The sequence below is a fragment of the Eublepharis macularius genome, chromosome 6 (genome assembly GCF_028583425.1).
Source record: "Eublepharis macularius isolate TG4126 chromosome 6, MPM_Emac_v1.0, whole genome shotgun sequence".
In the NCBI taxonomy this organism is placed as follows: Eukaryota; Metazoa; Chordata; class Lepidosauria; order Squamata; family Eublepharidae; genus Eublepharis; species Eublepharis macularius.
The window spans coordinates 83615382-83639549 of NC_072795.1; the positions used below are offsets into that span (position 1 = coordinate 83615382).

General features: G+C 41.9%; 1 protein-coding gene across 3 annotated transcripts; it reads right to left on the minus strand.

The window, feature by feature from the left end:
- Positions 1 to 879: 879 nt before the first annotated feature.
- Positions 880 to 21446, minus strand: SFXN4 (sideroflexin 4). Of its 3 annotated transcripts, none has more exons than XM_054982488.1 (14): positions 21380 to 21446; positions 19524 to 19589; positions 18115 to 18189; positions 16220 to 16246; positions 16062 to 16116; positions 13816 to 13841; positions 12764 to 12817; positions 12602 to 12667; positions 12446 to 12508; positions 11483 to 11570; positions 9197 to 9312; positions 3134 to 3219; positions 2019 to 2136; positions 880 to 1214 (listed from the first exon to the last, which is right to left on the minus strand). In XM_054982488.1, exons 1-14 carry the CDS (start codon positions 21416 to 21418, stop codon positions 1137 to 1139), a joined length of 957 nt encoding a protein of 318 aa, XP_054838463.1. In that variant the 5' UTR covers positions 21419 to 21446; the 3' UTR covers positions 880 to 1136. The 3 variants fall into 3 exon arrangements, with proteins under 3 accessions (XP_054838463.1, XP_054838462.1, XP_054838465.1); XM_054982487.1 differs by having other exon boundaries at positions 16062 to 16143; XM_054982490.1 differs by lacking the exon at positions 19524 to 19589 and having other exon boundaries at positions 16062 to 16143; positions 21380 to 21443.
- Between the last annotated feature and the right edge of the window lie 2722 nt (positions 21447 to 24168).

Sequence of the window (24168 nt, forward strand, 5' to 3'; positions counted from 1 at the left end):
AACTTTTGTACTCTCCACCCCCCTACATAGACTTAAGATTGTAAATGCTTAGCTTCAAAGTGGATGGAACAGTGTGAAATTCCATGTTCATCTCCTTGCACAGCCCAAACTCAACTTTGTTTTTTAAAGGGCAAAGCTCAGGGCTGATTTTAAAACACTATGGCTGGGTGTATAAGAAAACCCGACTTACCTTGTGGATAGCATCTGATTTAAGTGCAATCCTAATGTGTATGTCATTAGTATGGGTGTAGTGACTGCATGTCAGGGAGCTGTGGGCAGAGTAGGCAAACAATGCCTACATAGTGGCTGAAGGCTTGGATTAGACATTTGCCATACCACATATCAAAAGTTACACCACTGGCACCGCCATCCATCTTTGAGTTGGGTTTTAGCATAGGAAAGGAGAGAGAAGGGCAAAATGTTAACTGTTCCAGTAAAGGCTTTTACCCGTAGCTGTAAGACCATCCGCTTCTAGATACAGCTATGTGGGGTGTTACAGAAGACTGGCTTTTCCAGATGGGGTTTTGAAGGAGGTGGGGGGTTTTCCCCACCTTCTGCAAACCATGGGCTGGAGAGTTGGTCTAATCCAGTAGGTCACCTCTTGTGTTCTTATGACTTGACAAAGGTCACCTTGCTGGCAAAGCAGAGATTCATAGCCATCTGTCTTCAAGTCCAGGTCCAATAATCAAACTGGGATATCATACTGGCTTCCTTTCCTTCTTCAGAGACCTTTGTCCTTTTTAAGAAAGGCTGGTGCTAGGCAGCAAGATGTTAACAGTGCAAGACAGGAAGATAATTTCTGCAGGGAACTTCACTACCATTATTCCAATTAGCAGCCATCAAAAATCAATGGAAAAATAATGTTCAATGGTCCCTTAGTTCTCCATCATGGGCTTTTAATAGCTACATACAGAGATCACAAAATTAAATCCAGTCTCTTTTGAGACGGCATCAGTGATATGTTTCTTTCTCTCAGTTGTATTGGCAAAGTTGTTACACTTTCCACACATTATGCAAACTCATCACATAATCCAAAAGCACAAGTTGGAAAGAATCAAGATACTTCTTTAAGCTTAGAAACAAAACTTTCAAATGAATGTATCACCAACCAACCTACAAGTTATCAAATTCTCCATTTAAACCCCCCTGTTGTAAAAGAACTCTGTTTCTTCAGTAGATGAGATTATTTCTGGCTCAATTAAACTCCGTTGAATCTGAAACACACATGCAGCATTACAAACCATCACCAGCTTCTTTACCTCATTTGAGCTCAGTTTTGTGTGTGAAAAGATTTACAAACAAGTTTTTCACAAAAATGGTTTTCTAGCGATCACTGAAAACGGAAGTAACTAACTTCATGCTATAAGTCTTGAAGTAGTAATTGTAAAATAGTAGCAGAGAAGCCAACATCACTACTCAGAATAAGTGACAACTGGGCTCCAAAAGAATGCTAAGTCCCCCAAAATCAAGAGAAGGGAATAATTTAGAAATGGACGTTCATTTGGTTAGTTGCAGTATCTTGGTGAGAATGTTGCTTTATTTTAGCAAATTCAGCCTTAAAAATGCCTATGGGACATGATGACATGAAAGAGCCAATCTAATTTGTACAAGGTTTTTAAAGATTGGCCTCTCTCTCTCTCTCTCTGTCTGTCTCATGGGAAAATTAGTCCACTTAGCAGTCATCAAATGAATCAGCATTTGAGACTAGCAATACTACCTACATATGAAAAATCTGTTATGCCTTTGATACTGGCAACATTTGGAACTCATGGACAATGCACATCCAAGTTGTTTTTTTTTAAATCCTCATTCCTGTTTTTATGTGGAAGTGAAGGAAGACTACACTGCAACACTGAAAGTTACTGCAAGGAAACCAAGAAAACCCTGAGTAGACACCTATATCTTGTCAATCTGGAGACCCAGCTCTTCTAGACTTTTTTGGGGTAGGGGGAGGCGCTGCCACCAAATGCATGCAAGACTTCTGCCCCTAAAATATTAGAAAAGAATGCAAGATTTACCGTTCCTAATTGTGGCATCCAACTAAATGAAACAGGTATCATCACTCCAAGGACTGAAACCATCATAATAAATTTCAGGGGACTGCAAACAAGTGGATTTCGGATTAAAATATTTGTGCTGTCAAAGAGATGATAAAGACAGATTATTTCAGGAGAAAACTGTCACAGAGGCCAAGTCAGTTTTGTAAGCAAAGGGTAGGCACAGAGGAGAAGCAACTAAAAGACTCTTACTAGACTTACCTTCTGTAAGAATGTTTCATTCCACTGACTGAGGCTGAAGGAATCCATTAAGCCTTAAAGCTATTACTAGGTCCTATTAGCAGGCATTCTACAAGATGAGACATTTTCACCAGGGCTTCTACTATCTCTGAATCAACATTTGCTTGGGTTTACATTGCAGAAATGCTCAGAAGAATCTTTCAGCTTGGATTCCCCTGACATACACAAATAACACTGCAGAAACAGCATCTGTTCGGGGCCTATTTTCTTCAGCCATTACAGAAATACCATTTTTACTCCTTATAAAAGTGGCAGGCTGGCTTCTGTTTCTAAAAACATCTGCATTCTCTGATCTCAGAAACCTGGAAGAGTTTGCAAAAGCTACCTGCAGATCCAGAAATGGAACAGCCACTTTTGAACGTACTTGCACCTAACATCTTCTGCAGCAATTAGGGATCAGTTTGTAGTTGAAATGGGTGACATACAGACATATCCCTCCTTGTCCTCAGTTCCCTCTTTGCAGAGGGCAAAAAAATCTAAACAGTAAACAAGCATTGCTTGATTTTTACCACCCAGGGTAGGATGTTCCTCTGAGGGTGTAAAGATACTTTCCAACAAGCAGTAATTTTTGTACTGTTCTATCATAAGATTTTCTGGGCACAGGACATTGTAACTGTGAATCACAGACTTCCATAATTTAAGACCGATCTGGTTACTTATCCTTCTATGGCTGAAACACCAAGAAAAGACTGCTGGCTTTTTTAAAAAACAAGAAAGCAGTTAGCAATGCTGAGAGTGAAAGTAAATCAATGTTCCAATAGATGTGCTCCTATAAAACATACACTTATGAACTACATAGCATGTATTATTAACAGTAAATACTGCCATGCTCTTACCGTTTTAAGTAGTGTAGAGCAATATCTGGAATAAATAATGCTGTCCCAATCATTACTGCTCTGGAAAACGCTGTTTCTTTTACTGCCTGGTGGGGGGAAAGGAAAGCCAACACTACACATAGGCAGTAATATACGTTATGATCCAAGATTACATGTATTGTCCTAAACAAAAGTTTATGAAGCTAGGTTTATTTCATAATGCAGCCAAAATGGCTAGAAGCAGGGCTTTTTTTCTGGGAAAAGAGGTGATGGAACTCAGTGGGTTGCCCTCACTGAAAATGGTCACATGGCCAGTGGCCCCGCCCCCTGATCTCCAGACAGAGGGGAGTTTAGATTGCCCTCCACGCCACACGCAATCTAAACTCCCCTCTGTCTGGAGATCAGGGGGTGGGGCCACCGGCCATGTGACCATTTTCGAGATGTTCTGGAACTCCGTTCCCCCGCATTCCCCCTGAAAAAAAGCCCTGGCTAGAAGTAGCCTGATGGAAAACATCCAGGTCCAACAAAACAAATCACTGTGCAATAGCATACTTGAACTATCTCATTACTTGTTTAGACTATTATCCTGCCTGTCTATATTTCTACAACATGTGCAAATCACATTTAAGTGAGGAGGGAGTTTGATGATAGGATGCCACCACAAAAAGGTTAATCTCTCTATTAAGTATCCCTTTGATCTTGATGGAAGATAGTAGAAAGTAGAGCCACACAGTCAAGGACAGGAATGTGCACCCTTTTTAAATTGGTATTTTTCATATTCAGATTTAGGGATGGGCATAAAGACTAGTATTCAAATCCCCTGATACTCTCTTGAGATTTGGGTTCAGTTTTTCCCAGGATTCGGGAATTATAGGTTCCATTATTCCCTATGGGGAATCAGCAGAGGGCGGAGAGGAGTGGCTGTTTTTCAACCAAATGATACCAAAATTGTCCACTAAAGACCCCTCCACCAAGTTTAAAGATAATTAATTGGACAAAGGTATCCAATTCTATGGGCCCCTGAAAAAGGTGCCCCAGACACCGTACTTGTTTCCACAGTTTTCTATAAGGAACAAAATTCAATGCAGCCAATAGCCAAACACACAGCAACCACTGGCCAAAAGCCTCTATGATGTTCCCTCCTCCACTTTCCCTCTTCTTTGCCCTTAAATAACAGAAATGACACCAGAGGCATTTTTAAAATTCCAAAGTAATTAACTATTTTATTTTAGAGGAGAAAGGTAGATCAGGGGAAATCAAGGGCAGAAAATTTCTAAAGTAATTCGATGTAGAAATCTGAGGTAAATTCAATACATGCACAGACTTTAATTCTTATGCTCTTCAGAGATACTTAAATTCTTATGTTTAGAGGCTATTGTTCCCATGTTTTCCTCAAACACTCTAGTATACTTTATTTTAGGATTCTCTTTCTGTTTTGGGTTTAAGAATGCTGGTACCCACTTTCTAGTACCCCCAAACCCCTTCTCTTCCAACACCATTGCTTTCCTACAGTTTTTTTGTTAACTGAATTTTAAGGTCCTCAAAGGCAGTTTCCAACCACACCGGACCAGAGATCTCTCCACACTCCAGAGCTACCTCCCTGTTTAACTGGGTAGGGAAAGTCTCCTCTCCTTAGTTCTATCCCCTTTCTTTGGTCCAAATGGGAGTCTGCACCTACATCCTAAATTCCTTGCCAACTTTCCCCCAGTTCTCCTGTTAGTGTTAAACTGCTGTCTATTAGGACGCCATCTCCCAACTGTTCACACTCATGCTATACAATCAGATCCCCTGTCACTCAAAGCTCTCTATATTTGTGTGGGATTAACCTTAACAGTCCTTTAGCTCTTTCTACAGCATTTCCAAGCTTTTAAAAAGTGCAGTCCATCATAGTTTCCAATGCAGACAGAACAACAAGCCCAAAAGAACCAACGTCTAATCAGAGAATCCAAGCAAAACCAATCTTGTAAGGAAATTGCTAACCAGAGATTAGATCTTTCGAAGAAAATGGCTGATCTTAGGTTCAAGACTGTAAATATTGTCAAGTTGTGGCCTAGGTCAGATATGTGGTTACAAGGCTGATTAGAAACACCTGTGGAGCAGTTGCTGAGTTCCCCAGAGATTCAGCTTTGGAGAGACTGTTCTCAGAGAGCTCTGTGTTAACTCTCTAGTTTTTCACATAGCTGAAATGCCAATTAGTAGCTCAGTCCTGATTGGTTCTTGAGTTGCCAGGTGATTCACTGAGTTCTGAAAAAGATGGCTTCTCAGCTCACCCAGTTCCAGTATGCCAGAGAAAAGCTGAAAGTTGCATGCTATTCATCACCTCAGCATGTCCTTATGCTGAACCATCTGGTCACGAGAGAAGGTTCACATTCTAACAGATGGGTGAGATATTCAACAATGGGCGAAATATTCACCATTCAGAGATGCTTAGATAGCTAGCTCTTATGATTTAGATAGGCATTTTTATTTCTTGTTTTAATGTTTGTTGCCTGAAAAAGAGTGTTTCATGCTTTTGGAGATGCTCCTTAACTGATACACTTATTTTTTATTAAGCTGAGTCTAGAAGTCATGTCTTGTGCATGGGTAGACCCCTGAGATTGGAAGACCTGGCCTTTGGGAAAGGAAGAGCTTTCGGTCTCACAAAACAAAATAAAGGAATGCTTCCTGCCTACCTGATTGCTGGAGTGGCTCTGGTCAGTGCCCAGAATTGTGGAGGTCCCAGGTGCCCTTATTTGTGTTTTTTTTTAATTCCCAAAACCCTCACCTACAGTTAACTGTTATTAAAACATAACGAGAACTTTTCTTCTGAACCTCCTGCAAAAATTATTTTTTTAAAAAACCAACAAGAACCATCACACCCAATCTCCATGAAAACAGAAGAGAAAACCAAGGACAACTATTTTTAAAAGAACCACTAAGGGGGGAAAAAGGCTGATTCCCCTCACTACAACCACCCCCAAGTAAAAGAACCCAGAAACACTTGAAATGTTTTGAAACAAATTCCACCAGTTTTGAAGATGTCAGTAGACAGAGAACGAGAAGGTCTTCCCAAGCAGGCAGCAAAAATCCAAAGCAGATTTGAGCAGCAGCAGCACATTTCAAAAAATTTAGCTCTGAAATGGAGTCAAGCTGCTTTTAGCCTCTTTTGCCTATGCACCCAATATTCCACATGTAGCAGCAAAAATGGGGAAATAAAATAACTCCACCTCCCCTATACTGTTTTGGTGAAGGGAAAATGGCTTGAGAGAAGATGGAGCCCTTCCTCCCCCCCACATCCCAGTGGCATCCCGAGCCCATTTGGCCTCTCCTTTATTTTTAAAAAGCCATGACCTGAAGAGGATATGAAGCTGCAGGAACCCAAGTTGGGCTCAGGGAAACAGACCCAGCTTGTTAAAAACTTGAACATGTATTTGGCTCTCACTGATGGATGTGAGAATCGTCATGATTGGGCAGACAGTTCATGTCTTCCCTCTAGCATCTGATCCTATTGCCTGGGACAACTGCCTCCCTCCTCCTGTTTCCAGCAAACTCTAAGAAATGGGAGAAAAACAGTCTTGGGAGCCTTATAATGGCAGCTCTAGATATTTCCAAATATTTCCAGGATTTTGGAGGAATCAATATTTAGTATTCTGGGATCCCAAATACAATTCTGGCTGACCAAAACACATCTGAAAAATACCAATCAGGTATTTTTCGGGTTTATTTACAGATCAGAAATATCCTGGTGCACATCCCTGGTCAAAAGTCTCAAGTAAATTTGTCTCAGGCTGGTATCTGTGTTGCTGTCCAGTAGAACAGCAAAATTCAAATCCAGTAGCATCTTTTAAAAAGCAAGATTTCCAGAGTGTGAGCTTTCATCTGAGCTTGATTCTCAAAAGCTCATACCCTGGAAATCTTGTCTTTAAGGCGCTACAATCTTGTTGTTATACTGGAGTCAACAATCCCTTCAGATATGCTGGTTCCAGGCCATTTAGGACTTTGTATCTTAGAGCAGAACCACAAGTGACAAAAGGCACAGATTGGACACTTGTCAGCTTCCCTCAAGTTTTGATGGGAAATGTAGGCATCCTGGTCTCGCAGCTTCGCTCTGACCGCTGTCCAATGGACTTTTCAACTGTCACTTGTCCAACATTCCACCAAGCTGCCTACATTTCCCATCAAAACTTGAGGGAAGCTGACAAGTGTCCAATCTGTGCCTTTTGTCACTTGTGGTTCTGCTCTCAATGTCACCGTTTTTAAATTGTATCTGGAAACAAACTAGGAAAAAGTTCAACTCTTTTAGAGCCGAAACAAACGTGATGAAATACCTAGATTCAACTCGTGTTCTCTTACCTGAAGGTTTGTCAGGAAGTGTAGGTGTCCTTGCAGCTTTAAGTTTAGCATTTACAGAGCAGCAGGGAGGGAAGTGCAGGTGTCCTTGCAGCTTAAAGTTTAGCATTTACAGAGCAGCAGGGAGGGAAGTGCGGGCGTCCTTGCAGCTTAAAGTCTCCCGGTGCAGTCAGGCGTCGCTCTGCAGGGCCAGGCCAGGTAAGGGGAAGGGAAAATGCCACGATGCACCTTGAGAGCGGGAGGAAAGGTGTCCCACGCCTGCCCTTCCCTCCCTACTGCTCTGTAAATGCTAAACTTTAAGCTGCAAGGACGCCTGCACTGTAAATGCTAAACTTTAAGCTGCAAGGATGCCTGCACTGTAAATGCTAAACTTTAAGCTGCAAGGACACCTGCACTTCCCTCCCTGCTGCTCTGTAAATGCTAAACTTTAAGCTGCAAGGACGCCTACACTTCCCGACAAACCTTGAGGTAAGAGAACACGAGCTGAACCTAGGTATTTTGTCACGTCTGTTTTGAGTCTCAGACTTGGATAAATATTTTTCCATCAGCAATCCCCATGTATAATTAGACTGCTATTTTTGACCAAAGCTTGCAAACAGTCTTTGGGGACAGTCCTATGTACAGTATATTACAGTAATCAAGTTTGGAAAGACAAGCATCTGAACACCATAGAAGTAAGTCATTTCAGTCCAAAGAAGAGTACAATTGGCAAACACCAACCGGTACCAATATTGAAAATGTACTAGTACTAAAAAAAATTAATGAAATGACATTAATTATTCTGGATGAGCTTTGATTTTGATTGCATGGATGTCATATACAGAACAGTGCAGCAAGGCTTACTGTAAAGGAATCTGGGTTTCCCAGGCAAGAAGGTGGATAGGAGACAGCTTTTAATTGCCTAAGGATAGCATTTCCCTTTATCCTGCTTGTCCAACTCCCACTGCTCTACCTCCTGCTATCCTAAACAATACCAATTGGGGCACCTCTCTCACTCTCCTAAAGTCTGCCCTGTAAATTCCTAGTATAGACCCATCACTAAAATATGCATAATAAGAAACAAAACAATAGAGCAAACCATTAATCCCCAAATTAGAAAACATAACAAACTCCCTTATCCAAGAAAAAACTAATCTCTTTGTCCTCAATTTATTTTTCTGATATACTCGTCTCAATGCATATCTCCAAAGATGACCCTTGGCCTCGCTTGCTGTGATGTGATATATCGCAGTATGAAAGCTCATGCAATCTATGTCTCCTTGATACTTGTCATGAACTACATGTCATGAATGTTCACGTATACGTTGAGTAGGGGGACTAACAAACCTAGAGGTGGAATATACCAATGTTTGCTAGTAACCTCCAAGGTTAGTCCAGTAAGCAAATCACTGGATTTTTCAATTGTGGAGAAAGCAGTCAAAGTATCAACTTCACGTCTCGCAGGACAATTTAGCAAACAAAACTTGCTGGGCAAGCACAGTGAACACATTCCTTTGACAGGAGGCTTGGCAGCCATAGATAACAGTAACTCTAAGAGGGACAGGGACAGAGAGTAACTGAGGAGGACTTTGATGTAGACCTAAATTACCTGAGCAGATACATGCAGGAATAAACACTAATTCCTTTATGTCAAAATCAACTTTCTAAAGTTCTTGCAAGGTTCTTGTAGTTGTTTCAACTTAATTCAGTGCTGACAAGCCTGGGTTGGAACAGGGAAAAAATAAAGCTAATAGAAAGATACACAACTTTTCTTACCTTTTCTCCTGCTTTCTTTGACACTCCAACAATGCAGCCATTGCTATCCATTATTTCTATCCCACTCTCATACTCTTCTCCTCGGATTATCAATACATTAAATGCACACAAGAAGGCTGTAAAAAGAAAAAGAGCAGGCTTGGCAAGGAAAATAAATGAGCTCTGTTATTTACTTGACTATTAAATACAATCACATTGAACACACATGTACAATACACCATGTCTGAGGCCTAGACCCAGTAGCTCAAAGTAAACAAAGCAGGAAGAACACCTGAAGAATTACTAGCAGTTTTCCCACTAAGACTCCACTTTGTATGAAGGGAATCTATCCCCAGAATAAAATGGGTGTGCATCAGATAAAAGTTTATTTGGGTTTCAACAGCTTTCATTTTCATGAATCCCAAAGTATTTTGGCAAGGACTAGTATGAAAGAGAGGAAAAAGTATGAATGAAAGAAGCAGCAGAAACAGGACTTCCCTTTCCATCTTCTAGCATTCTGAAGACTTTATCAATGTATCTAATTCTTAACATGGCCAAATCTGTGGATACTTAAAATCCAGAGACATGAAAAGACGAGACAAATATTTTGATAAACTTAAAACAACCCCAAGTTTGCAGAAAAATCTGAGATCTCATAAAAAATATACCCACAATGGTATGTGAACCACCACTACCGCCTCGCCAAAATAGAAGCAGATTTAAGAAACAAATGCCCTCCCAGTGGCCGCTGTGTGGGCTGCAGTCTTACCAGCCTTCAAGACTTAGTTTCTGTCAATAAATGGCACAGGAAGGGCTATATGGGAGACCAACTACTCTCCTAATTCTGGGTGCTGAACACAGCCACTCCAGCAATCAAGCAGGTGGGATGCGTTCCCTTTTTGTTTGTGAGGTTGAAAGCTCTTCCTTTCCCAAAGGCAAGGCTTTCCAATTTCTGGGTTCATCTCCAAGGTATACCCATGCACAAGACAGGAATTCCAGATTTAGCTTTAATTAAAAGTTAAGTTTATTAGTTTAAGGAGCGTTTGCAAAAAGCATAAAGCACTCTTACACAGGCAACAAATATTAAAGTAAGAAAACCTTAAGTGTTGCTACATAATAATAAAACCTGCCTATTTAAAACTTGAGAGCTAGGTAGTTTGGCATCCATGGCTGCTTATCTCACCCGTCTGTAAGAATATGAGCCCTCCCTCCTGCCTAGCTGGTTCCGCATAAGGACATGCTGAGGTGATGAACAGCATGCAGCTTTCAGCTTCTCTCTGGCATACTTGCATCATGGTCAGAGCTTGGTTGAAGAAAGCTAGATGACTTACTGTCTGTCCGCGGGGGGGGAGGGGGGAGGGGGGAGCTGAGAAGCCATCTTTTCAGGATGTAGTAAATTATCCAGCAACTCAAGAGGCAATCAGTGCCGAGCTGTTAATTAGTGTTTCAGCCATGTGAAAAACTAGGGAGTGAACATAGAGCCTTTCTGAGAATAGTCTCTCCAAGTCATATCTCTGGGGAATACAAAGACTGCTCCACAGATGTTACTAATCAGCTCTGAAACCATATATTTGAGCTAGGCCACAACCTGACAGTACTTACAGTTCTGAACTTAAGTCCAGCCATTTTCCTTCAAAGACCTAGTTTTAGGCTCACGACTTCCTTACAAGGGCAAAAGTCTTGTTCAAGGCAGTTCTGGACTGTGAGGGAGCACTCACAAGATTCAGGCCTGGCAGCAACCACAGGGAAATTTGGTATTATTCAGCTTGCATGACTCACCTAGTACTGACTGCTTGCTACTGTTCAACAGTGCACCCTGCCAAGCCAATGTGATGTAATGGTTAGATTTCCATAGCAGGATCTGGAAGACCCAGGTTTGAATCACCATTCTGCCATGGAAGGTCACCTTGGGCCAGTCACACATTCTCAGCCTAACCTAACTCACAGGGTTCTTGTGAGGATAAAAGGAAGGAGAGGAGGAGGAGGATGTAAGCTGCTTTGGATCCCATTGTGAGAAAGCTGAAGATGAGAGGCAGATGTAGGACAGCTGGTGAGAGGGAAGGAGGGAAGGAAGCAGGAAAAGGGGAGAGGCTATGGGGGCTTTCATGTAAAGAGAAAATAGTGGGGGAGAGGAAAATAAGTTGCACCCTGCACGTCCTTGCAGGTCCCTACTTGTTACTTCAGAATGTCGGAAACAGCAAAGGAGATGTTGCAACTCATATAGAAACTGTAGAAGAGCTTGCAGGGCTTGAAATATAGTCCTAACACTAGAATGGTGTTCCACTTCAGATGCTTCCACTCACTCACCTGTCAGTGGGGCTGGTATAATTTTCTTCAAGAACAGTTGCGCAGGACTCTGCAGTTGAAAGCGAGTCAAGATGTAGTGAGGGAAAGCCTAGACACATTCAGAAAGAAAAATCAATATGTAAAAGGGCTGCCAAATGGGTATTACGTACATGACCAACGACATTGGGTTTCCTATTGAAAGAGGAAAGCTAAAAGAATTCTTTATCAAGTAAAATCACGTGGGAAGAGTCACCCTGCCATAACTTTGTAACACCAGAGATAGGAAAGTCAACTGGGTTTGAAATAGTCACTGGATTCTCTGGAATCATATCTAGCCTTAGTAAAAATTTGTGGTAGGATATGAGCTTTCGTGAGTCACAGCCCACTTCTTCAGATACAGAGTACCACAATTTTGTTAATCTTATAGGTGCTAGTGGACTCTTGCTCTTCTCTACTGCTACAGACAAACACGTCTACCCATCTTGATCTAGCCTTAGTAAATTAGTAAAGGCTAAACTGTTTTGTAAGCAGGCCTCAAGTGAAGTTCCAAGTGTGAGATTCTGCTACACTATTAAAACAGCTGAGCAGTGTAGTTAGGCTCAGAGATACTGAGTGGCTCAAGGTTACCCATGGGCACAATGAAATTGGCAAAATGAAAATGTTAACCTGAGTCACCTCAATCCTAGTTCTGATACTTTACCACCACACTAATCTGTACATCTTCAGCCCTGGCTCCCTAACTTGGTTTTCTGCCTCTTAACTACTGAGAGAGCTACAACTCTCTGTGCTGTAAATTATTGATCCTAGAATATAAGAAAAAGATTTGGGGTCTGTTATTTTATCTTGGTTTCAATTGAAAATTTTTAAAATCATTGTTGTAAGCCCCTTTGAACCAGATAGAAATGTAGGATATAAATGTTTCAATAATTAAATAAGCAAAATCCAAACAAATTTAAAAGATTAAAGAGATTTAAAAACACGTACGCCTGTGCTCGCAGAATACACAATTGCCCCTGTGGTGAGAAGCATCTGCTTGTGTGGAAACTCCTAAAAACGAGCACACAACAAATAAAATTGTATTCTTCCACTATAAAATACAGGCAATTCATTTCATGATGTCCTTTCCAAGTTAACACCTACTTCTGGTTTCCGTGTAGTATTTCCATGTGCCAAGTTGAATGAAGTTATATATGTGTGGAAAAGCAACTGCAAGATTGGAGATATGCAAACACAAAAACATGTAAGTTGAGTTGTCTAATAATAAATGGAAACATGTTGAAACAAATTGGATTGGCTCAGTACCTGCCCCAAAAATGCATGCTTCACTCCGTTGGGCAGTAATGAAGTTCCAAGGACCTGCGAAGAAAACCTTTTAAGGAAAAAGAATTTTGTAACAAGGGGTCACATAGCAGCATCAGAGAGGTGGTATCCTATGCCTTGTTTCTGTTTATGCATCTCTTGGCCCACTGCAAACCGCTAGGCACTTTATGGCCCTCTGAATGATACTGGTCTTTCATGACAGGAAGTGCCTAAAGCAGCATTACATAAGCAGAAATAAGGTTTCAGTTGCAAGCCTTAGACTAAAATAAAGATTTAAAAATATTTTAAGGTAATTTTTATGTATATAATTTTATTTGCTTTGTTGTAGTAGCTCAAAGAGATGAGAGTTTATCTAAAAGCAATACACACACACACCAATGCATCTCTGAGGTGCCTTCTGCATATTAATAGCAGTGGTCAGAGCTGCTACTAGGAAGTAAACCATGTGAGCAAGCTGGCAATACATTTATGTTTCATGCCAGATTCACATGCCCTAGAATCAGCATCATAGGTCCTAAAACTGCTATACCACTTCTAGTAACAGATGACTTGAAATATAAGAAGGATTTGATACTGGTTACTACAGCTGATGTTCTAGAGAGGGTGTGTTGCCAGCACAGGAGGGGATGAGTTTATCATTGACTGAGTGTGAGTTTTGTTGGATCCTGGCCTGTAGATGGGAAAGTAGGTTACAGACTAGTATCAAAAATACCTTTTATCAACCACAACTAGTAAGTATGCCCTTCTAGACCCAGCTAATATGCCTATATGATTCATGGTACTATAACCTTCAATCTTCAATATGCTGTATTTGGGACTATCCTTAAAAAGATCTCTCTTTTCTCGTGGCAAACTGTAAATATGGACTAACTTTTAGATGGCACGAGTAAAGGATCTATTAAGTAAGTGGTCCTGCCTTTTAGGGAAGAGAAGCAGGCTAGGTTGCATTTCAGCCTCCTCTAACTCTTCATGAAATTCCCTGGACCTGTAAGACAAAGTGAGCTGACATGCTGGAAACTTCCATAATTACTCACCAATGGAACAGTAAGCGGCAGGAAAGCTTTGAAGAAGAAAAACAAATAATGTCTATTTAGTGAAATCAGCTGTTGTGGAGGCTTTCCTGGTGGCCTAACGGGAAAAGCAAACCAACAATGTACACCAGCATATCAAAAGAAGCCTTGACTCCAGATTTTGTTCCTCAAACTGAGGTTGATGTCCAGTTCTGCTCCAAGACCAACATGACCCTTTGCTTCCGTCCATCCCAAGAATGTTAATTGGGAACCACTGAAGTGAGCTACTGGGAAAACTGTGGCAATGTGGTTTGTGCTGAAAGGAAGCCAGGGTTAGCTCAGGTAAATGGAGAGGAAGACTTTATGAAAAGCACGCCTGTGTTTGAACTAGGCTCCGTGAGTTCCATTGGCTCTGCATGTCACAAGCACAACCATAAGTTAACCACTAGGAGCAAATCCAAACAGCATCTAGCAGTGTAAAAGGCAGGACAGAAATTAGTATAAGAAAATTGGAATGTTTTAGGTGATACGTAAATACAACACTGGTCACCTGGTGCACAAAAGTCATTGATTAAACAGAGTTTTTCTGTCTCTAGCAGTAAAATTACATGAAACAGGCATTAGTTTTCAAGTGACTACAAAAATTAAGTACCAGGCACCATCACGAGAGCAGTGTGGTATAGTGACTAGAATGACAAAATAGGATCTGGTAGAACTAGTTTCAATTTCCCCACTCTGCCCTGGAAGCTCACTGGGTGACCCTGGGCCTAACCTATCTCACAGGGTTATTGTGGAGGGGGGGATGGAGGAAAGGAGAATGATGTAAGCAGCTTTGGCTCACCATTGGGGAGGAAGGCAGGATCTAGGTAAAGGTAGTCCCCTGTGCAAGCACCGAGTCTTTACTGACCCATGGGGGGATGTCGCATGATGATGTTTTCTTGGCAGACTTTTTACGGGGTGGTTTGCCATTGCCTTCCCCAGTCATCTACACTTTACCCCCAGGAAACTGGGTACTCATTTTACCGACCTCAGAAGGATGGAGGGTTGAATCAACCTTAAGCCGGCTACCTGAACCTGGCTTCTGCCAGGATCGAACTCAGGTTGTGAGCAGAGCTTGGGCTGCAGTACTGCAGTTTACCACTCTGCCCCACAGGGCTCATACAAGGCAGGATATAAATGAAATAAAATAAAAATAAATAAAAATGTGAGTGCCCAGACTAATTTGCATAGTTTTACATAACTGTCTTAAACATGTTAGACGTTGGAACATAGAAACCATGTATGCGATTATTGCATGTAGATTAGAAATGACACCTCCTGACATCAACAGTTAAGTCATGTCTTAACAGTAATAATTAAGGAAGTAATCACATTTTTGTCCTTCCTAAGCATTCTATTTTTAACTTATTTACAGGACCTTGCAAAGTGGAAGCAAGTGACAACAAGTGGCATGCTGTCTCCAAATACTGAAAACATATTAGGTCAGGACTTCAGAGTCTTTTCTAAAAAACAAATTAATCATGTGATTTCACAAAAGAAAAGTACAATATTTTAAAAACTCACACTCTGGTACCTTTGGGATACAATCCTTTTACATTTATAAAAAACTAGCAACAGAGCTCATTTTTTTCAAAACGGGCCCTAGAAAACAGCACGACCTCTGGAGGGATGGGACAGCTCGCTTGGCCGTCCCGCTGCACCACTGGCCTCTGAAAGGACGGGCTGGCTCACTTAGCTGTCCTGCCGCGGTGCCAGCACAGGCACAGGCTCTTGCACAGGCACACCAGGATAAAATGTGCATCATTGGCAACATGGTTTGCCTTTTATGTTTAAGGATTATTGTGATTACAAAGGCTAGAAATATGTCACTGAAAAACCAGGGTCCTGGCATTCCAGAGACAGTATAAAAATATCCTAACAACACTAATAAAAGTCTGCAAGTAGCAACCAGCATGCTTTTTCTCTAGAAAGCTGAACCCCACTCATACCTCTCCATCTATCACATTGTTACCTTTCCCTTTCTTCAGAAAGCTCAGTGTGGCATTCTTAGTTTTCAACGTTTTATCCTCACAACTGAGGCTGAAAGAGAAACACTGGCTCAAGGTCATTCATCAGCTCCAAGGCTAAACAAGGATCTGAACTTGCATTCCCCCAGTCCTGATCCACCATCTGATGCACTATACCATTCCAGCTGTCTCCTCAGGGTAAGAGTACTAAATGTTTTAAAGCAGAAAAAAAACCCCGTGTAATACGTTTTCAGTAAAACTGACCTGGTAGCCGAAATATAGGAGGCACTATATCTCCAGTGCTAGGATTTACCGAGGCCTTCAAGGAAAAAAAACAAACACAAAACTAATGAAGTGTGAAATCACTACCAACAAATGAAAAAGGTAAACCAAAATATATCCTCGATCTTTCATAAACTCACCAAACTTAGATTCCAGGCTTCTTTTATCTAAACAATTAGAAAAATGAAGTTTTAGAAACCATTTTTCCTAGTAGGCTTTGTAAATGAGCATGTGCTTCTTTTAGAGTTGTGAAAAATGACTTTTAGAAATAATTTGAAACATTTTTGGTAACCACTATCAATTACTATTAATTTGGTAACTACTACCAATTGCTATTTGGTAATTACTATTTGCAGTACCTGCCATACAACTGTCTACATTGTATTGTCGAAGGCTTTCACGGCCGGAGAACGATGGTTGTTGGGGGTTTTCCGGGCTGTATTGCCGTGGTCTTGGCATTGTAGTTCCTGACGTTTCGCCAGCAGCTGTGGCTGGCATCTTCAGAGGTGTAGCACCAAAAGACAGAGATCTCTCAGTGTCACAGTGTGGAAAAGATGTAGGTCATTTGTATCTACTCAGGAGGGGTGGGGTTGAGCTGAGTCATCCTGTAAGAGTTTCCCAGGGTGTGAAATGCTAATGGCGGGAGGCTTCACTGTATCCTGAGGAGGTTCTTTTGCATATGGATTGGTACTTGATGTGCTAATCTTCTCTGCAGGGCTATTGTCGGGGATAGAATGTTTTGTTAGCCTGGTGTTTTTCAGAACTGGAAACCATGCTCTGTTCATTCTTAAGGTTTCTTCTTTCCTGTTGAAGTTTTGCTTATGCTTGTGAATTTCAATGGCTTCCCTGTGCAGTCTGACAAAGTAGTTGGAAGTGTTGTCCAGTATTTTGGTGTCCTGGAATAAGATACTGTGCCCTGTTTGAGTTAGGCTATGTTCAGCCACTGCTGATTTTTCAGGTTGTCCAAGTCTGCAGTGTCTTTCATGTTCTTTTATTCTTGTCTGGATGCTACGCTTTGTGGTCCCGATGTAAACTTGTCCACAGCTGCAGGGTATACGGTATACTCCTGTAGAGGTGAGGGGGTCTCTACTGTCTACATTCTTTGCAAACTGTTCCTCTGTTATTTCTTCTCCTATCATAGGAAAAATACTGGGCCATAAACTATGAAAAAGACAGCACTTCCAGTAATGTTGCAATACTCCAAATGATTAGGCATGTCAGATGAGAGCTGAGCAAGAAAGAGGTGTTCCACAGGGTTTCTCAATAACCTGTAGCAATTTCTTAGAGACAATCAGTTCTGGCTTCCTCCCAGTGGCTGTGTTCCCCAGGGATGGCTGGGCTGCTCTTCTCAGAGCAATGGGTAAGCATCTGACCCATCCCTCAGATTCCCTGTAGTCATGCACAGTGACCACACAAGCAGCCTTCCGTGACCCAAAAGCAAAAGTGAGTCCCTGATGTTGTGTCTGAGAGATCGAAACAAGTGATGTATGCTATACTACTTTGAAATCCAAAGCACACAAATGGAAATTTTTACTCTGCTCTTGCTAATGATGGGGAGGAATAAGGAACTACATGGGACATTGAAGTCTGACCCTTTAACCACTGAAAACAATGCCCAGCAACCCCCACAATTCCACCAGGCATTGACCTCACTCTCTTAAACTTATCTGTGCAGCTTTTAAGGATCCAGTAGGATTTGATATTCTTCTTTAAAAGGATTTGTTCCCATGTGAGAATCACATTTACCATTTTTTAAAAAAATCCCAGGCATGTTGATCCCCAAAAATCTTTACATTGCTTGAAAAACATGTTATCTGCTTGTCGTTTTTGACAGCACACAGAACATTTTACATGATTTAAAAATCCCAAGTTACTCACTGAATAGCCCAAGTAATATTACACCTCTAAACCTCAGTTTCAACCTACCAAGGAGATGATGGTGAGAGAACTACACGCACATAGCACACTAAAATGATGATTAACAACATTAACAATATATGTAAAATGTCATTACTGGGAGAAGAAAGTTAGATACCTTTTTGTTCAGTAAGGACTTTGTGATATCTGGCCCACTAGTTAGTAAAAGTTCTCTGGATGTTTTGATTTCCTCCTATATTTGCAAGAAAAAAGCATCACAAAAAGCAAGGTAAGTTATTGTTTTCACAGACCTTCTTCTCACCCAGTTATTCTGCTGAAGCCAATCTTTCTTTGGTTTGTGAATGCAAAATCCACTCTCCAGAAGTTACTTCTTCAGGCCTAAATCACTGAGTCAGGCTTGAAGTCACACATGCAGACCACCTACTTCAGCCTTTGTCTAGCCATTCTAGAAGTAGCATTAGGCCAAACCCAAAGCTCCAGCTGCAAAGGAAGTCCTGTGCTTTCTCCATCCCCTCTGCCCTGTAACCCAGTATGCTGCATATTTCCACACCTGCACAAGCTGCATTGTATCCTAGAACCCTGTTCTGCTGATGGGGAAGCTGTTCTCAGTTTGAACAAAGGAGCTGTACAATACAACTCAACACATGTGAGAAAGGGGCAAGGACAGTCTCTGCATTATGATGTCACAATCATCTACTGAAAACCTTTAGGATTCACAATATAAATAGTGCAAGCTGAGTGACTGGAGCCATGTTGGTGGAGGAGGGCACAAAATAGGGTTGCCAGGCCAGCCTTTGGCAATGACGTTACTTCCATGTAACCAGAAGCAGGATATGTCACCACGGTGCTCTAGCAATCACTCAAATCTTTATGGTTTTATGTATTGCCGAAGGCTTTCATGGCCGGAGAACGATGGTTGTTGTGGGTTTTCCGGGCTGTATTGCCGTGGTCTTGGCATTGTAGTTCCTGACGTTTCGCCAGCAGCTGTGGCTGGCATCTTCAGAGGTGTAGCACCAAAAGACAGAGATCTCTGTGACACTGAGATCTCTCTGTCTTTTGGTGCTACACCTCTGAAGATGCCAGCCACAGCTGCTGGCGAAACGTCAGGAACTACAATGCCAAGACCACGGCAATACAGCCCGGAAAACCCACAACAGCCATCTTTATGGTTTTACTTCCACAGCATCTCTTCCCCATTTTTCTCCTCCTGCTACAGCAGGAAACTTTAGTAAACCTAGACAGGAGACACATAATTCATTTCATTAGGACCATCCCAAATATCACAAAACCGTGTATATGCTCTACGGAACTCTTCATAAGGCTGGATGTTAAAACAAATGCCAAAAAAAGGATGGACAAAAAATTTCAACTGGAAAACTCATAAATGGGGAACATGATTAAACCTGTTCTTGGAAGAAGAAACCATTTGTTTCACACAGAAGTCCAATAACAGCCACCAGGAAAACACCCTTTCATAAAAGTTTGAATCTAGATTCTATTTTCTGACCTCGTATCAGCCATATATGCAAGCCAAGTGACAAAACTCAAAATACATAAGCTGCTTACCTGGGATTTAAATAAGAGCAAAGGGTCCAAAATATCTATCCAGTGAAAAAATCTCTGGGAAAAAGTCTAAAGAAAAGCAAGAGATTTTGCTTTGAAAAGTGCTGCAAGTCCTGAAACTATTCAAAGTTATCAGTAAACTCTGTTCTCTAATTAGTTCTGGGCATTCAATCAAATAAAGATTTCCACCACCTAAAAGTGTCCTCCAATATTGTCCTTATACATTTAGCTAAAACATCGTGCACACACTCTTTCAAACCCATGTAGTTTCCAAGTAGATATATTTAAAACTCAACTGTGCCTCTCTGACAAGTGCTTCGGCACTTCTGGGACACTGTGCCAGATTTCTTCCGTCCCCTGTTGTGGAACCCAACACAGCAAATGATCACATCCTGTTAAACATCTGAACTTAGTTGGCTCCTGCATCAGTTCAGGAAGCTGAACTTAAAAAAAGAAAAAAAAACCACAATCCACAGCGATTAACGACAGCTTTCTTTCCAAAAATAAATCCAGATAAAAACCTGAATTTCCACCACACCCAAGTGTATAAAAACATACACATAAAATAGCATCATGCTTAAATTACTTAAAACTAATTACTGTGGCAAATTCCATTCACGTTTTGTGGAGGCTAGTATGCAGGTGCCCATAACATTTAAAAATGGTTGCATTGACAGTTTCCATTAATTCTCAGCAACTGCTGATACAGAAACTCTCCTCATGACCGGAGATATGCAATAAGCCATTTTCAAACATTTCAGCCCCTCAGAGTAAGACCACCATATAGAAGCAAAATCCAGAAAGCAGTCTGCAACAGCAATCACAAGGGCCCACCAAACTGGCTGGTTTTCACTACACAGAATGCTACCATATCCTATTTTTGTTTACTGTTTTCAGTATTTGTATTTATGTATTTGTAATGCAGTATTCTTTTAACTTTGTTCTTTCTTTTTTGTAAGTGGATAACTTGAATTGCTGCTATATGCCAATAAAGGCTAACTTGAACGTGAATATCTCAACTAATGAACCTATTGTATTTTTGCTGTGAATATCCGAGCTACAGATTATGTTGTATGCACTTGCAGTATGTAATCTGCCTTGAGTCTCAGTGAGAAAGGTGAGATGATGATGATGATGTCTCAGCAGACCATTAACTTCAGTGGGCTTACACGGCAGCAACTCTGCACAGGAAGAGCAAGATTCGGGTCCAGTAGCTCGGTAAAGACCAACTAGATTTCCAGGCTATGAGCTTTCAAGAGTCAAAGCTCCCTTTGTCAGATACCTGGAAATGTTGTCGGTCTTAAAGGTGCGACTGGACCCGAATCTTGCTATTTATTCTACTGCAGACAAACACTCACAGCCACCAACCTGAAGCTATCTGCATAGGAAGGCGCTGAAAATGCGTTACCCTCAACATCCAGCAATTACCAGCCTAGCTCTCTAAGCATGTTCTTGCAGCCGAGGCCACTACTTGAAAGCCATTTCTACTCGAATTTTAGCTTCCCAGTGTCACTCAGAGGTCAGGTGAACGTTACGACCTTCGCCAGCAGCCCCAGCCCATCACCAGATTTCCGGGCACAAGAGCGAGAGGTTGGGGCGGAACTCGCCTCTCCCCAACTCCACGCATGCCCCGTTCGGGAAAACATCGGTGAGACATTTCTACTTGGGCTGGCTTTGTGGGGATGACAATCAGAACGAGATTTCAGGACACGGTTTTCAAGGGCTTGACTTTCCATCGCAGCTCCCTATTTGCGGGGCGGCTCATGCAGTCCCAGCCGCCCTTTGCAAGCGTCCGTGCCTGCCGCTGCAGCTCTCCTCCCACCCCCTAACGCAGCGCTTCGCCCCGTGCATGGTCCTACTTTGCCCTCGCTCTTCCAGAATCGCAGATTCGAATCCATGAGGCTCCACGCAAAACGCCGGAAAGCGCCTGCTCCACCAGATGCACCTTCCGGAGGCGGTGACTTCCCTCCCCTGCGCAGACGTCATTCACGCGAGCTTGAGTCTCGTTGAACGCGGGTTGCGTTCCGGCTGCTTGACTGTGAACGGCAGTTTGGCAGAGGACGGTGTATGCTAAAGCCGCATCCGACCAGTAACTCCTCCTTGAAATCGACTCCCGCAACTTCTTACTGGCTTTGCATTCGTTTTATAGACTGTGCAGAAACCGTATCCCTATACAAACAGGGCGGAAATAATCGTGGCGCCAAAGACTCGGGACTAGAGCGCTGTGGAACTCAGCGGCGCTTCCTCTCCTGCATACGTGCCTAGGAGCGCTGCTTCTCGTGCTAGCCCCTACCAGGACGGAGTGGTAGAGAAACTTTTATGTATAGGATTTTTTTAAAAATTGCCTATAGTGCAGCATCAAGACACACAAAAAAGTCATGAAAAGGCAGCCGAGGCAAAACGTTTAAGTCCTTGGCTTTTCTGGGCATTTCTTAGCGTTATAAAAACAAACATTTTATAGTTTAATAAAAAACAGTCATCCCCATGTGGAACAACATTCATGGAATTAGACTGTCACCCATAAACAATGCATTTAAATCAGCCTTTGTATTGCTCCTAACCCCTGAATTTGCCACATCTAAATATTGAGAGCTCTAGCACCTATAAAATTTGGGCCAGAACAGGAAAGTACACCACCAAGTACAGCTTCTGCCATTATATTTTGCTCATATTGACTGATGAGGAAAGCCTGGCCTTAAAAAAGTTTACTGGAATTAAGTGCTATGAAGTTCAGTAGGATTTCCAAATAAACATACACAGGATTACCGTCCCGAAAGTCTCCCTTCTATACAATGTTAAAGATACCGAAGCGCTCATGTAGTGTGTTAGATAGACCTGTTTACTGCTGGCCTTTACCGAGGCCAAAGCTTCGGAAAGAACTGGCAGTCTCAACTCCACCCAAATAAAGCACACCATGCTGGCTGGGAAGGCAGAAATATTGAAAGACAGTGCATCCCCCACTTTCAACAGGGTTCAGTTGACCCTTGCTGATTCGGTTAAGAGCCTATGGGTTATACTGGATCCAGCGCTACTGCTAGAGAAGCATATAATTGCAGTTGCAAAAAAGGTCTAATCCCAATAGACTACCATGGATGATGGCTCATATCTTGACACAGCTGATCTGGCCACCTGGATTCATGCCATTGAGACTAGACTATTGCAATGCACTCAACATGTCTTCCCTCAGTCAATGCAGAGACTCCAAATGGTGCAAAACATCACAGCTCAACTGTTATCAGGAGTGAGGTATGCATATTATTCCCATTCACGGTCCATTGGCTACTCGTCAGTTTCCAGGCTAAATTTGAGGTTTTGGCTATCACATACCACACCCTTCATGGCCTTGGTCACCTATATCTGCAGGATTGCCTTTCTTCCCATAGCAGCTTCACTCATCTGAACAGGGCCTTCTGCAGATACTACCCTAAAACTGGGCAAAACTGGTTGCTGCCCATACACACAATCTCTGTGGGCCCACACTCACCCACCCTGGGGAATGGCCAGCTTGAAGAGATCGTGAGAGCTCTCACTCTCTTGGCTTTCTGCAAACTTTGCAAAACTGAGTTATTCGGGAAGGCTTTGTCACTTGGATAATAGGGTTGTGCTGTGGGAAGTGGCTCAGAGAGATCCTTTGAGAGAGGGAAAGGGACTGTGGACTACACAACTGGGTACTGTCTCAATGTAGATATACTCCTACTGGGTAATTTCCATATGATTTACTATGTCATGTCAAGTTACTTTTGTTACCTAAATAGGAACTCTTTAATTAATTGGGGGAATTAGCATTAAGGAGGCAGCGAGAGGGAGTAACTGGGATTCTCCACCCATGTCTACAGGGATTATTCAGAGAACTCTCAAATGAATCAGACAGATGTTCAACAGGAAAGGTTTTTTATTAAAGAGAAAATAAAAAGCAAATGTACAGAAAATCAGAATTATGCTATAGAAAAGATAATGGAGCAGGTGTCAGAGGTGACTGTACAACACTTTCTAGCAATAGTCTTGGAGATGAGATGGTTTTCTGAGGAGGATGGGTAGATATGGAATTTATTTGTCCCTCATGTCTTTTCCCTGCCTATCCTGATACGAGCATTCTTATCCATGCTTGCCTCTGGATATATCAGCAACTCTTATCTATGGGGAGATCAACAGAGCTAAGAATCTCCAAACCACCCCTTGATTTGGTTTGGTACAAAACCAAGCAGTCCCTCATTGCTGAGCAATTACCATCACTCTATGTACTTTTTCTCTGCGGCCAATCACGGTATCTTGACAAAAGGAATATATACTAAGAAGCAGGTTTAACTTTGCATGTTGTTGCAGCATGTATGTGATATTAGGAAACAAGGCAGCAGCAGAACAGGCAGCCCAGACAGAGGGGTCTGTGACGTAGATGGACTCCACTCAATACGGGTTAGCATTGTAATCCTGACACTTTCCCCTCCATAGTCATGATCCAGTCACACTGCACTGAATAACTACAGGGAGAACTTCAATTTATTAAACCATTTATATATGCAGTAAATGATAAATGCTATGAACCTGCCTGGCAACTACAGTTATCTTTGATGGTCTTCTTCTGGTGCCTCCACTATTTGAGAGCAGACAAGTGACAACGTTAGAACAGGCCTTCTCTGTCATGGCACCA